The sequence below is a fragment of the Triplophysa rosa genome, linkage group LG17 (assembly GCF_024868665.1).
Source record: "Triplophysa rosa linkage group LG17, Trosa_1v2, whole genome shotgun sequence".
In the NCBI taxonomy this organism is placed as follows: Eukaryota; Metazoa; Chordata; class Actinopteri; order Cypriniformes; family Nemacheilidae; genus Triplophysa; species Triplophysa rosa.
This window is the reverse complement of record NC_079906.1, coordinates 3,337,770-3,352,785: the sequence shown is the minus strand read 5'-3', so window position 1 is coordinate 3,352,785 and position 15,016 is coordinate 3,337,770. Positions and strand designations below refer to the sequence as shown.

At 39.4% G+C, this 15,016-nt stretch overlaps 2 protein-coding genes across 4 annotated transcripts; one reads left to right on the top strand and one right to left on the bottom strand.

Moving 5' to 3' along the window:
* The first annotated feature begins 1,886 nt into the window (after positions 1-1,886).
* Positions 1,887-7,136, top strand: fkbp1aa (FKBP prolyl isomerase 1Aa). 2 transcript variants are annotated; one of them, XM_057356844.1, is made up of 5 exons: positions 1,887-2,018; positions 2,220-2,267; positions 5,933-6,045; positions 6,275-6,424; positions 6,797-7,136. In XM_057356844.1, the coding sequence occupies exons 1-4, from the start codon at positions 1,982-1,984 to the stop codon at positions 6,401-6,403; spliced, it is 327 nt and encodes a 108-aa protein (XP_057212827.1). In that variant the 5' UTR covers positions 1,887-1,981; the 3' UTR covers positions 6,404-6,424; positions 6,797-7,136. The 2 variants fall into 2 exon arrangements, with proteins under 2 accessions (XP_057212827.1, XP_057212826.1); XM_057356843.1 differs by having other exon boundaries at positions 1,888-2,018; positions 6,275-6,449.
* Positions 6,972-14,922, bottom strand: LOC130568148 (syntaphilin). 2 transcript variants are annotated; one of them, XM_057356842.1, is made up of 5 exons: positions 14,734-14,922; positions 11,300-11,406; positions 10,833-10,958; positions 10,502-10,651; positions 6,972-10,217 (listed from the first exon to the last, which is right to left on the bottom strand). In XM_057356842.1, exons 2-5 carry the CDS (start codon positions 11,341-11,343, stop codon positions 8,912-8,914), a joined length of 1,626 nt encoding a protein of 541 aa, XP_057212825.1. In that variant the 5' UTR covers positions 11,344-11,406; positions 14,734-14,922; the 3' UTR covers positions 6,972-8,911. The 2 variants fall into 2 exon arrangements, with proteins under 2 accessions (XP_057212825.1, XP_057212824.1); XM_057356841.1 differs by having other exon boundaries at positions 10,833-10,961; positions 14,734-14,921.
* Positions 14,923-15,016: the final 94 nt, after the last annotated feature.

Here is a 15,016-nt window from a genome sequence, read left to right as displayed (position 1 = left end):
CACATTATGTAAGATGTAATAAATGTAAAAAATGTAGAAATAACCCTAAAGTTAAAATTTTTGGAACGTATTTTCTGTCAAAAAAAAAGACTTACTGTTCTTTTGTTTTGCTTTCTAAAAGGCCAGATATTACCATCCTCCCGAGTTTGGAAAAGACAGAAAAGTTACCCTTAAGTCTATGCGTCCAGTCACAGATTCATCTTCAAATCAAATGCCAAGATTGTTTCTCATTGTAATTCAAAAAAGTCTAATCTTCATGAAAAAGGTTTAACCAAATTGTTTCTTCAAGAACATTGCAACGCAAATGAAAATGTTGGGCCAGGTTGCATATCAGAAAGCTGGTTTAGTAAATCTACAGCTTACTCAACATCACTGAAACAACTTAACATAAATATGAAAAGAGATAAATCAAGGTTGAGAGATACTCGCTTCAAACATGAACATTATTTAAGGTGTCCAGACATTGCTGATAAGAGGTCAAAAGTAAATTGGGTCTGAATGTAAAGTAGTAAACTGAAAGATTTGAGTTTTATTAGAGGAGTTGTATTAAGGTAACGCAAAAAGGCATTTATACAACATGTTTTACTTGCAAAATGCGACATATAAATGTGATATTTTTAAAGAACATAATGTAGGCTATTTGGCAAGTCAGTGGCCAAATATGCTTTGGTTATGTCAGATGAAAAAAAAAAGTAATTTGATGTTAAAGTCCATGAGGTCCATAGATATATTATACAGAATGAGACCAAAAATGCATTAGGAAAGTAAATAAGCTAGGTTTTGATTTCATGTTTACTTTATTTTGATTTTGTTACTGATTTTTGTTTACTTTAAGAATCGATTACTTTTTTTTAGATTTTTAGCATTGTTTACTTTTTGTAAATGTAATCCAGAACAAGTTCCCATGCATAGAACTAAGAAACTGAATAAACTAAATATAATCTTCTAAATTGTATTGTGGTTATTGTTCTCTTTAAAATCTAAGTATTTTAATATAAAAAACAAAATAGTTGCCACACAATATCTGGACAGAGACTATTTTTATTTCAAAATATAAGACCTATGGAAGACCTGAGGTATAGTCCACATGACTCATGCAAATGAGAATGTCATCATTGGTATTAATGCAATTTAGGCAATAAAGTGGTCATGAACTCTAAAAAATGTTGGGTTATTTCAACCCAGCGTTGAGTCAAAAATGGACAAATCCAATCCTTGGGTTATAAATTAACCTATGTTGTTTTACCTTAAATGCTGGGTTGTTTTAACCCATTGTTGGGTCAAATATTAGCATTTTTGGTGTTATATAAACCCAACGGTTGGGTGTGTATATAGTACTGTATATGATCTCTTTCTAGGGTGAAACATTATCATTCTCTCTGCCACATTCACCACAAGTTCACTAAATCACACCTATAAGATGTTGTTGTTTATATCAGACCAAGAATGGCAGAAAGTGTAAATTGTCTGAATGGAAGGGGCCCCTGTACTGACTTGTAATTGTTGACTTGTATGAGCTGGGTGTTGTTGTTAGAAATGAAAATACCCTTTTGGGATAATTGGATGAACATCATTTGACAATCTTTGAATTAACACATATAAGGCTAGTATATTAAAGGCAACATAGGCAATCATATGCCTTTAGAGAATGCTTCACAGTTAAATTGGTGGTAAAAGTAATTGTGTCATCTAACACACCCTTGCTTATATAGCCTATGTAGACTGCAACATAAGGCAAGACACCACCAACCTCTCCAAACATCAATGGCGAGAGATGTCAATACATTTTGATAGGAAACTATTGTTACCATAGTAACTGTAGTGGGGATTGGCAGATAGTGCTGTTCGTTGTTTGTCCACCGGGGGCGGAATATGCTCGTGGGTGGTGCACACAGGGGCTTTCTGCCCTCAATCACAATTACTGAATTGAAGCGCATTTTGTGTGCGGACCTTCAGGAGTAAAAACAAGCAGCCAGAAAGGATGGGAGTCGAGGTCGAAACCATTACTCCTGGAGACGGTAAAATATGTCCCATATTAAACTCTATATACATTTCACAGACAACTATAATGAAATACTCAAGATTATTCTTACTTTTAATCGACACAATTTCACTGATGTTTCCATAACAGGCTTTAGCTTGCTAGCTGAACACACGCTCACAGGGCAATCATTTCAACCTCAGTGTTTAATATTTTTCTGCATTTTTCTGTTTTTTAGGAAGTACTTTCCCTAAAAAAGGACAGACGTGTGTCGTACACTATGTGGGTAAGTGAAGTGTTGGTGTTGTATGAATCGCGTTAGTAGTGTTAGCCAGTTAGCATTAGCCGATTAGCCGTATTAACACAATAGACAATTACACAACCGCAGTCGGTTTTTTTGTGCGGTAAATTCTTTAAGGTGCAAACCTGTCATAATATTTGCCACATCTTGAATCTGCAGCGTAAGGAACAACGTGTAAATCTTGTGTTGGACATACGTGGCCTGTTATTGGTTATAGTCGTCATTTATGCTGAAATGGGTTGGTTCAAAGCCTGTTGAACTGTCTATGATGTTAGCCGTTTGGGGCATTATAGGCGCGTCCGAATGTTTATTCGAATGTTTACATCGCACGTAAAATAACAACAACAAATGAAATAGTCCGATTCGAACGCATCCGTATGCGTATACAACGCGTCTGTTATGCCTAACAATGTTCAGATTCAACCGCGGTAATGTCGATGTTCAAAGTGCTCTAAATTAATTCGGTGAACTCTCATGTTTGTTTAAAAATAGTGATGGCCGGTTCGCGAACGAATCGTTCATTTGAACCTGTTCTTTTTAGTGAACCGGTTCACCAAATCGGACTGAATCGTTCGAAACGGTTCGCGTCTACAAAAAGCACTTATCCACAAATTCCTTCAGTTACTCACTTTTGACATGCATGAAAACCCATCCGACTCAAAATAAACCAGCCAGTATAAACGACTTTAAAGTAAATCCAACAGTACACTACTACATGCTGAACTGAACTGTTAAGCACGAGCGGAGAAGCTATTCAAGTTATAGCTAAGCTGGCTGATATAGTGAGCATGCGTGCAGTGGCGTGTTCTATCGAACGCTCCGCCTAGAGCGATCCTCGTTCTCGATTCAAGAATCGGTTGCCACAGTTTTCGGATCACCACTGAACCAACCGAGAGCTGTCTTTCGGACACGTCCGATTTGTGAACCAGTCAACATATAATGTTTTCATGAACATCTTATTTAATTTCTAAACAAGATTATATAAATCTAAACATGACGTAATCATCATGAGAAGCAAGCGGATTCCTTGAATCGCTCTCGCAGACTAGAAGAATCTAGAGTCACGAGAACCGTTTCTGTCGGGCATGTCTGATTTGTGAACCGTCGAACCGGTTGGCGGTTTGCGAATCGTTTCTTCTGACACGAACCGGTTGCAACAGCTTTCAATTCAGCAGTACACGAACCGAAGAGCCGCTTCTTTCGGTCACGTCCGACTCAGAACCGATGATACTGCGCATGCGTGTAATTTTAAAGCAGATAAAAAGCATCTAAGTCAGATATTTTTTATAAAACAGAGGTGTGATACTATAAAACACATTGGAAAGATGTTTAGGACTTTATTACTGCCTTATCACTGTACGTAAACCAATCTGCAGCGCCGTTTACGTTCATGCCACTGCTAGAGCGGTTCTCGTTCTTGAGTCAAGAGCCGGTCTGCAACAGCTTTCGATTCAGCCGAAGAGCCGCTTCTTTCGGTCACGTCCGACTCAGAACCGATGATACTGCGCATGCGTGTAATTTTAAAGGAGATAAAAAGCGTCTAAAGTCCTATTCGCACAGGATTAGTATTATCTGGGAACCTCTGGTTATTTGTAATAGTCGCAGAGATTGTCTGTGATCTTAATCCCGTGCGAAACGGGCATGTCTGTAATTTGTCAAGTAAAAATTCCCCCACAAATTACCTACCATATTTTGACGAACACCGAGGTCCTGTGATAATATTAGTCCAGTGCGAATCGGCATCTCTGCGATTTTGAAATTTTGAACAAGATTTGGCGGGATCGTATTTCATTTTTTCAAGGTTTCTGTGCGCCTTTTCAGTCATCTTACCCAAAGAATGGAAGCTGCGTTGGAGTGTTTTCACAGTATTTTTGGTGCTGGGTTATGTCGCTACATACCAGACAACAATAATATTGGCAGAGAGAAAATACTCACTGTAAAAAAACATGACAGGATCAGAAGAGCAAAACAAAAAAGAAGGAGTATATGGAGATGGCTGACATGCATGGCGGCATGCGGTAAGGAACATTCTTCGGTTTACATACAACTACAACGACAAGACTTTCACGTAGGGCTGTCAACGGTAACACGTTAACGCATGCGATTAATTATTTCAAATTAACGTGTGAAAAATATTTAACGCAATTAACGCAGCATCCGTTTGTTTTGACATCCTTTGTCTAGCGTTACATTATGTAATCACACTCTTATTCGTGTACAGGCTTTTAAACCACTTAAGCGCAATTTGAAACAGTTGCTTTGACATGTTCAATGAAGATAGATAGCTTCTAAACTGTGGGACGCGGCAAAATGCAACGCGAGGTCCAGTCTGGTGTGTACAGTAACGGGCTAAAGGCTGCCTCGGTGAATCTCTTGTCAGACAGCGCATCCGTGTTAAACTCTCTTTCGTGAGTTTATGTTTAGAAAGAGGGAAGCGCCTTCACGTCATTTCCGGGAGATAAGTCAGTAAATTCGAGTAAAATCACAGAGTTCACTTATCCAGTGTGAATGCGCAACATGATCACAGACAATCTCTGCAATTATTACAAATGACCAGAGGTCCCCAGATAATTCTAATCCCGTGCGAATAGGGTTTAAATCAGATATTTTTATAAAACAGAGGTGTGATACTATAAAACACATTGGAAAGATGTTTAGGACTTTATTACTGCCTTATCACTGTACGTAAACCAATGTGCAGCGCCGTTTACATTCATGCCACTGCTAGAGCAGTTCTCGTTCTCGAGTCAAGAGCCGGTTCGCAACAGATTTCGATTCAGCAGTACACGAACCGAAGAGCCGCTTCTTTCGGTCACGTCCGAGTCGGTCCGACAGACTCCGACTGAGTGAGAACCGATGAGCTTAGCTAGTGAGCATGCGTGATTCACCGTGAGGCTAAAGAACAGTGTGGACAACTGATGCTGTGCTAATGTTAAGAGCGCACGTGAACCGAGGACTTAAAATATATGGAGCAATCTGGCAAAGCGTAAGTTTATTTAATAACACATAAATCGTATTGAATTATGCATGGATCATATAGTTTTTGTAAAATGCCGATGAAGATTAATTATTCACTTTTTATCTTTAAGACTTAAAATGTCATAGTTTGCTGCACTTCACTGTGCCTATTTGGGTGCTTTAGTTGCAAAACGTATATGTAAGAAACAGATCATGACGTGATGTGTTAACTGACAGAAGTTATGATTACTGGTTTTGGTTGTATATTTGAATGTGCCGAGTGTATTTTCATCCCAGCCGGTAGGGATGATAGATAGACTTGACACGTTTCATCAGGGCGAGTGACGTCATTACGTCACTAACGTCAGAGCGTAAGAGAATCGTGAACCGGTCTTTTGAACCGGTTCATTGAAACGAACTGTCCGAAAGAACCGGTTCGCAGAAAAGAGCCGGACTTCCCATCACTATTTAAAAATGGTTTCGATTCGAACATTCGTAACGCGCCATGATGCTTCGATTCAAACGCCCCAACGCTGCTCAAAAACGCTTCTGTTCATAAACACGTCTAGAGATGTACTAATGATTCAGGATGTTAAATGTGTTTTTTATTTTATTTAGCTGAGTGAATTGGAAATCATGTGTAGTAGTAGTTCGATACATCATTATTCACATGAGATTCATATTTTTCACAGGTTCTCTGACAGATGGACACAAGTTCGACTCTTCCAGGGACCGGGGCAAGCCTTTCAAATTCAAGATTGGCAAACAGGAAGTGATCCGTGGATGGGATGAGGGAGTAGCCCAGGTACCATAATTGGATATGATTTCTGAAATAAATGTGGCTGGCCTACATTCAACCACTTACTGTCAGTTTGTAAAGTAGGTCTCTGTCTAATTGGAAAATGTTCCCTTTACACACTAGCCAAATACACACAACCTTGTTATTTTGGAAATCCATCCGCATCCCTTTTTAAACATCTATTTATGTTCTATGGGACTGAATATAACTAAATGACCTTTCCCCCGTGTGACAGATGAGTGTGGGGCAGCGGGCCAAGCTGACCTGCACTCCGGACTTTGCTTACGGGAGCAAGGGGCACCCAGGCATCATTCCTCCCAATGCCACCCTCATATTTGACGTGGAGCTTATTTGCATGGAATAATGCCCCCACAGTTGGACTCAGGTTATTCCCTATTCATTCTTTCAGGGTATGTGCATGGTCTTCCACATTTTCTCACGTTTTTCAGTTACTTGTATACTTTGTAGTTTGTACTAAAACATGTATTTATTTGAATTGTTTTGTTAAAGTCAACGTATAACCAATAGCACCTGTTAAAACATTTCCTTAATGTTGCACATAGTTCCTGCAGGTACATAGATCACTTTAATAACTGAAGGATGATCTGTAAAGAAGATTATTCTTGTCTCAGTCAGTCAGGGGCTTAACATACTTTGGAGTTCATTTAATAGGCTCATGGATTAAACCTTCACAATCCTCCTTGAATAACCCACAGCCTATACAGTTGTTTAATAAACCTTTTTCTTTTTCTTCCAGGTCAACCTTTTTAAGGAACATTGCTACGTGATCCTCAAAAGGGGCTTGTGTTGATAGCGATGCCACTTAGCTTAGCTCTGTTATACATTTGTATATTTTGTTGTCTTTTTATTTCTCATCTGCTTGACATAATTTACTGGTATACTCAAAGTCATTGGATACTCACTATGAAACGTTCTTTTTTTCTTTCCTCCTGTTTTTTATATTTTATTTCTGTATTGTAAACACAATTACAGCAACAGGGTTTTGGCTGAGCTGGTAAAAGCACTCTGGTGGGGAAATCTGCTTAAATATAAAACAATAAACTACTTGAAAATAAATTGTTTATAAAAACATGAAACTGGTATGTGGTGTGTTGTGTGGAGTAGTGGTTTTTGAAAACATGTATAGTAAGTAACACTTATTTTGGAAGATTTGTCAAGTGATCAACAGGATGATTTCAAAACTCTTTGGCTTTTATTTTGTGGCAACATTCTGAGTATCCCTGTCCACGCTGGAATCTCATTGGTCTTCATCCAAATGAGCATAACTAACTGATTTCTGTAATTGTTTGGTATCAAACACTATTTGCTTTGAACGTAGAAAACCATTGCCCGTTTTGTGCCTGGTTCGGGCACAAATGAAAAACAAAAGCAACATTTGAGTAGTCTTGTCATTTTAATGAATCACTTCATTTTCAACGGGTGAGTGAACTACGTAATCAAATTTCAGAATCACCGTATATTAAACTGTATCATCAAATCAAGATAAATGATCATCCAAATGTCAATAGAAAATTAAGTATTTCTAACTAGGCTACTAGGAGTTGTGCTAACATGCATCTTACAACAGCCCTTCTACCAGATTGCCATGATTAGCCATTTTTACAATTTTGTGTTACCTCTAAATACATTAGTTTAGAAATGTATTACACCATTGCATACGTATTTTACTTATATATAGCTAAAATTTGGATGGATGCATGCAGCAATTCATATCAATGTTGATATAAACCTTTGCTAATGAATGGGTCTTCTGTCATGAGTTTCCATTCATTTTGCATTCTCTATGTACTATTCACCTGAGTTCCACCTGAGATCATAGTTTGAACAACTGCCTGCTAAACAGATTAAAAATCTGAAATTGTCACCTTCAAAAGCTTAATCAATGAAGTTTGACATCTAAACAATTTTCTACAATTCTAATAACCATGTAAGTCATATGCAAATTGACATCAAGCAGTTTCACAAGTCTGCTGAAGCAGCGATCACATAAAAAAGTCTGAAACAAAAGAATCACACAGAATTGTGATTCACGAGAATTATATTCAATGCACTAAGTAAAGCATTTCTTTCAGAACAGCAAGATGCAAGACACCTATGACCGTAGTTTTTTTTCTTTTCAGTACTCTAAAAATGTTGTATGTAGTTCTAATGTCATACAGAGAAGACTGGTAATGAGTATGTAAAAGTTTCAAATGTGAAAGTCCAGCCTTGATGATCTGAAATGTCCTTTTTCTGAAATTGTACCACGGTCTGACCCACTGAAGGTTAGAATCAAATTTACCTCAATATGACAATTTAAAAAAGTAAAAGGGTTTATGAATGATTTATACAAAATCTATTCATATTTCAAGAATGACACGAGTAAATATAACTGCAGTAAACTCCAACAAGGTAAAAGCAATGGAAAGTACAAAAAAAAATGCAAAGAACCCTTTGATATCGGGGGGGGGGAATTATTTAACTTCCCTATTAGTTTTTTTTAAATATTTGTTAGTTTCTGTACATTCTCAGCTCAACTTGGAGTTTTACCTTATTGCTGCTTGCAGTTTTATTTGGCTCTGTTTTGCCTGGTTAGTTTCAACCTAGAATGAGGGGAAATCCAGCAGATAAGAAAGGAACCAGAAGGAAAAGGTAAAACAAATGGTGGAAATGAGCAATAGCCATTAAACAAGTAAATGTCTGTGCAAATAAGGTCCACAGTCCCCAGATCCTGTCTCAAACAAGCACTGGTTTAATGGATCGAGGCGTTTTTGGTTCAAAAACATTGTTTAGCTACTAGGAGACACAGACAAGGACAAAGAATCCACTCAACTTGAAGATCTTTTTTGATACTATGGCAAAACAAAAGTTTTCAAATTGGTCTTGCTCTTCCTGTTCCTGAGGGGCTGCGATCGCAGCCGCTGCCAACCTGCCTTAGAGAATGCAATGCAACGGCACAGCAGCCGCGCAGCAGGGAGCCCATGTTGTACATGGGCATGCCTTCATTCCTTGCCCCTCGGCAAAACCATGCCAATGTGGGAACTACAGGAACAGCTACCGCTAACAGATCAATTAGGAAGTAACGGCTCCAGTGGCTCCTCTGAGGAGAAGCGGGTTCAGCCTCCTCCTCTGCGGCACAAGCTCCATCCACTTCATTTTCATCACTGACCGTAACTAGCGCTGCTTCCTGTGGTGGTGATTCTGCAGGTGGTGAAGATCTGGGGCAAGGCTGGTGAACCTGGGGTTTGGTCAACACCATAGGCATTGTTGTCGATGATGTAAATTCAACCGTGTTGTCAAGCGGCAAAGGTTCTGTAGCGTAAGACATCTGAGCAGGTGAAGTAGCCGCAGATGATGGCGAAAACACCTGCGGCTCAGCTAGGGTAACATCTGGTGCACAGGTTGCTGAAGTGATGATGCTCAGCTCCTCGCCTCCACCCTCTTCGGAGATCCAGGTTATGGTGGGACTGCATGCCTGTGAACGGTACCCTGGCTTGTCACCTACCTCTGATGCACTAGGGGGCGCTGGTGGAGGGGGAGGAGGAGGTGCTTCCTCTTGTGGGAGGTGCAGAAACAGGTGGTGATGTGGGAGGTAGCTATGTGGAGCACAGCTGCAGTTGTTGTTCACAGCATGGCAAGATCGACTAACCGGCAAGACTGTCTCTCCGCCACACAATCTCTCACAGGTGGAGGATCGTGACAACACAGGGCATATTTGTGCATGTGGCAGTTGCTCATGCAGCAAAGCCGCTTCCAGAAGAAGATGAGTGCGCCCATCACCTCTGGGTAACGTCATTGCCCCTCTGTTGGCCGGAATGTAGCGTTCAGAATGCACATTTCCATTACGGTCTGTGGTGCCAGGTGATGTCTCGCTACTAAGCCTGGTAAAAGTGGCACTGCGACTCATGGTGTGGGCTGGAGAGCAGCCACAAGACCTAGATGCCCCAATTCGTGGTCCTATACTACCTGCACGGATACTTTCAGACTTACAGTCCTGTTGCTCTGACTCAGGGACACCTAGATTGGACCTGACTGCGTCCACGGCCTGCTGAAGCTGCCGGATCTCCATCCGAGCTTCTTTCAGGGCCAGCTGGGCCTCTACGCGATGACATTCCTCCTCGATCCAATCATCCTGCATCTGAGTCAGTCGCATCCGCAAATCCTCAATCTCAGAGTCTCTGTCATGTTAAAAAAACAGATATAAACAAACAAATCTTAGGGTCCCTAAATTTAATATTGAATATATAGGAATATATGAATGAATTATCCATAAAAGATCATAAAGTGGATCATTTAAAAAATAATATTGGAAATAATAATAAATTGGAAAGACCATGGTCACTGTTATATTAATTCAGAAATTCTAAAAATATATGACTCATGAGAGGCTGGCATGTATTATAGTTATTATAGGCATTTATGCATATGTGTAGCATTGCCGAGACATTGAAACATTACTGACCGGTCCTGAAGCCTTTCCACATTCTCTTTCAGCCGAGCTCGTAAGTGACGAATACACACTTCCTTCTGCTGTAGGGGGGTGAGATACTGCTCAGGGGCAGGCGGACGGATGCCGTGATTCTCACTACAGGCTGCATACTTCACTTGCCGTCTGGCGCAAAATAAAAGGCAAAAAAGACGCCATCATTAGCTACAGGTTTGTGCCGGATAAGGCCATAAAAATAATATGAAAAACAAAGAATTAAAATCATAGCCTCAAATCTAAACATTACCCCTAAGACATAAATCTTATCTGCCTTTTTAGTATGTGTGTGTGTGTGTGCGGAGTTTACCGTGGTGTGGTTGGATTGGAACGTGTTGCAGTATTGCTCTCTGTACATTTGCAGGGTGCTGTTGAATAACTGCTACGGAGAGGCGAGTCACCGTGTGAGTGTCGAGCGCTGCTCGGGGCAGCAGGCCTTCTTTGATACAAACACACATTGACAACTGAGCTCTGATCTCCATATCACACATACTGTCAGTGAGGCCTTGCAAACTAAACACTGGGCGTTTCTTAAAGGAACACAAACTATCACAATAAATATAGTGAATGCCATTTCGTAACATTTTTACATGTCCAGTCCTCCTGCATTTGAGTCTGTCCAGCTCAAGTATTAATACTCTGTTTATACTCAAGGTCGACCCTATGCTTCCAAAAATGGCTTAATCAGATCTAAAGTGGATAATTAAAAAATGTAAGATATGCATTCTTCTTATGTATTAAAATATTAAATTGGAACACTTAGAAAAGTAGCATTACCTGCGAGAACCAGCAGATGGCCTTCTGCTAGAAGTGAGGGACATGGGTATGTACTGCCTTACACAGTCTGTCTCCAAAGATACAGGGATTCCACAGAACAAATATCTCTAAAACACAAAACCAAATTTATTTTAATATTACATGATATTTTAAAGGGGTCATATGACACGGCTAAAACAAATATTATCATTTGTTTTAGATGTAATGCAATGTGTATACACGATTTAAGGTTCAAAAACGCTGTATTATCCACATACCGTGCATGTTTGTATCTCTTATTTGCCCCGCCAAATTTCATCGCTCTGAACAGCGAGGTGTGCTAGGATTGGCCAGTTAACCAGTGCGTAGTGATTGGTCAAATACTGCAAGCGTGTGATGGAAATGTCCATGTCCAAATTTGGAAAATCAGGTTCCAAAGAAATTGTACTGACAGGTACGCCCACCCTACACCTTATCTTAGTCAAATCATACCAAGAACTGACGTAGATTTGTGGGGGTGTGGTTACACGAGGCGTTTCAGGCAGGTCTGGGTAAGCGTTAACTTTTAGACTGAATGCATCTTTTGTTCCGGCACTTTAATATTTGCAATTTTACGTGTCTAATACATGCATGGGAAATTTATAACACACCAAAGACACAGAAAAACATGTATTCGCGCCATATGACCCCTTTAATAATAACATCTTAGGGAACAGACAAAAAGCAACATAACATCAAAAGAATGTTCCTTCCGAAAACTCAGAATGAGGATGAATAAATGATTTCTTTTTATGTTTTTTATAACACGTGTCTAATAAAAAAATTTAAAATTTTTAATAGGTTCTAATGCGTTTCTAATCTCTTTTGTCATGTAGCGTCGCGCCGGTCGCATCCGGTGTAGACACGATGTAAGTGTTCAAATAAATAGTTTTAGTATTTAAAATGTTAAATTCATCTTCACAAAAAGGACTGAAAAAAATCTTACAAACAACAGTTTTTCTGGATGTTGCATGACTCAAGAAAAGAAATGCTTCTGTATACCATTCAGTCAAAACAGTCAACAAAATAAACTAAACAAAGACACACAGCAGCTGACAAATTCTTATACACTGAGCTATTCACACACTTACAAACATGGACTGTCTCTTTAGTAAACAAAACAGTGACATGAGTGTGTGTGGGTGCACTGACGAAATACCAACATTAATGTCAAAGCCAGTGCAAACAGAGTTCTCAAATATTTTCTATGCATAGTCACTGAAAGCACTTTGAATATGCATGCTGTAACTGCTGGATCATCCTGCCTATGCATCTGTCAAGTGTTCAGGCCTGTTCGCAGCAAGAAAGATAACTACCAACGCACAATAATGTTATGTTCATTTTAAGCTCACTTGCTGCAATCTGACATTTGATATCTATGAGCTCTTTAAATTCTAAGGAATATTGATTGGCTGTAAGTGTTTTATCATTTGACAGCTTGGAAAATGCTCTGATATTGTTGTTCTGAGCCTTTATTTGTGACAGTGTGTTGCACCTGTTTGAAGTTAATTCTAGGTCTATGGAAAAGGAAAATTCTGCCCACAACTGAGCATGATCTATTCCAGATTTGTAATGTTCTCAAGAAGTCTTCACAGTCTGTCAAAAGGCTGCTTTTACATGCAGTATGTATAATAAACAAAGACATTTTCTTACACTTTACCAAGAAGAAGGTGAATATAGCTCATATCGACTGCCAGTTGAGCTCAACTGAGAAAAGGGTTCAGTTCAGGTGAATGTAAAACAACTCAACGCGCACCTGCCTCAAAAGCTAATAAGAAAATTCTCTTGCACTGCGCTACCAATAATAACAAAACCATATCAAAACGTGTGTCATTCATTTATGTCAGATATACTGCAAATGAATAAATCAAATAAATTGTGCCTTTTAACTACTGAATCAAATTATTTTCAAAAGTATCACAAATGATATCACAAAACTGCTAAAATAAATGAAGAGTTTGGTTCCAAAATGAGATAACTCCGTTTTTTTATTTTTTCAAAAATCATGTTTTTTATTGTGCATTCCAATTAATATCATTCAAACAGTTGTAGTTGGTTTGTTTTGATTTAATCCATAATAACTAAGAAAATACAGCTAACTAACACAATAAAAACATGATAACTTAATAAAAAACATAATTTTTTAGCCAAGCTTTCACTTAATCCATAGTTAATGAACAGCAGCTACGCTAATTATTCTCTTTCTGCCCCCGCCTCGGGGTAGGGAGAGATTCCACCAGGCCCAGATGAACGTCATATGCCCACCCTCAACTAGAGATTACGCCAGCTACATCTGAAAATCCCGTGCCATCCTCCTGCGGACTGACTGACCATCCCAGCTCCATCTCAGGCAATTCCATCACCACCCAAGAGAAAAGCGACCATCTGACCATCACAGCTCAGACAATTCCATCCCCAACCAAGAGCAAAGACTGACTACTTGTCACATTAATGCTAAATTTACAATACTTGGTATTTAATGATAAACTTACATCACATGACAGCAGTTTGAAGTTCTAGCTGCACTCAGTGACTTTGATTGGAGGTTGCTGGGTGGGTGTTTGTGGGGAGTGGGGGGGCTTGTTGGTTGTGGTTTGGGGGGTTTCATTTGTTGGGGCTGTGTGGGTCTGGTTTGGTCTTGTTTTGTGGTCGATGTCGGACAACGGAGGAATAAAGTTACATTATGCCATTACTATTTTTCCCTGGTGTTTTTCTGTTTTTCTTATTTGCTCCTGTAAAGCTGCTTTGGAACAATGCACATTGTGAAAAGCGCCATATAAATCTTTTTTTTAAAAATGGAGTTATGTCATTTTGGAACCAAACTCTTCAAATTTAAATAATAGGCTGCGCCTTATGTTGCATTAGTCTGCCATCACTATAGGCCTATCCAAGTTTTGTAGTTATGTGGAGTTCATGTTCTCTCCATATGTTTACACAGTTGATTAAAGTCATTAAATCCATAGACCCCAATATTATACAAGGACGTATGTCCTCTCATTTAAATATAACTTGGGTAGTAATATCTATCTAAATGTGAGTAAATCTACATTCAAAAGTGCACTTCTGACTTCCATTCGGCGTATGACGTCACCAGACCCCATATGTTGCGGGTGTATCGTCCTCGTCCAGTAAAGGGCACAGACTGTATTACACAACAGCATCTGATATCAGCACTTCGTCTGTCTTACGCTACAACTCTGCAACAGTGCGTCCCTAACCTGTCGTTCGAACAGTCGTCATATCATATAATAAAATCATAACATAGGAACTGTATTGTGTTTGATAAATATTTATAATTAGTCTACAGCATCATTCTAATTATATGCATAATGCACCAGTTATATGAGAGTCGACTTTATGACGTTTCACGATAGAAATAATAAAATGGGATCAAAACAGGGATACAGTTCACTTACAGTACATCCTGAATTTGCGTCAACGCTCCGCTGCAGTATCTCGGTGAAGTTTGTTCATGGATGTGGGGTGGCCCTGTACGCAGGTCAGTGATGCGCGCGACGTCATGTTGAGCTGGTGGGTACATGTACGGACGGATGCTGCTGATGAGAGCGCGCACGGGCCCTGCAGAAACAGACGGATGCGTCTGCGCGATGATGTAAAGGCAATTCTTAAAGGTACAGAGTGCCCATAAACAGTCTACATAGAACGAAGCAATTTATAAAACAATCATTGGATTATAAA

Excerpts from the sequence above, each read along its gene's own strand:
- fkbp1aa (XM_057356844.1), top strand. The coding sequence starts at position 1,982 with ATGGGAGTCGAGGTCGAAACCATTACTCCTGGAGACG. Across the intron at positions 2,019-2,219 it reads AACCATTACTCCTGGAGACG|GAAGTACTTTCCCTAAAAAA; the intron begins GTAAAATATGTC and ends TCTGTTTTTTAG. Across the intron at positions 2,268-5,932 it reads GTGTGTCGTACACTATGTGG|GTTCTCTGACAGATGGACAC; the intron begins GTAAGTGAAGTG and ends TATTTTTCACAG.
- LOC130568148 (XM_057356841.1), bottom strand. The coding sequence starts at position 11,343 with ATGTCCCTCACTTCTAGCAGAAGGCCATCTGCTGGTTCTCGCAG. Across the intron at positions 10,962-11,299 it reads CCATCTGCTGGTTCTCGCAG|AAGGCCTGCTGCCCCGAGCA; the intron begins GTAATGCTACTT and ends TTTGTATCAAAG. Across the intron at positions 10,652-10,832 it reads TCCAATCCAACCACACCACG|ACGGCAAGTGAAGTATGCAG; the intron begins GTAAACTCCGCA and ends ATTTTGCGCCAG.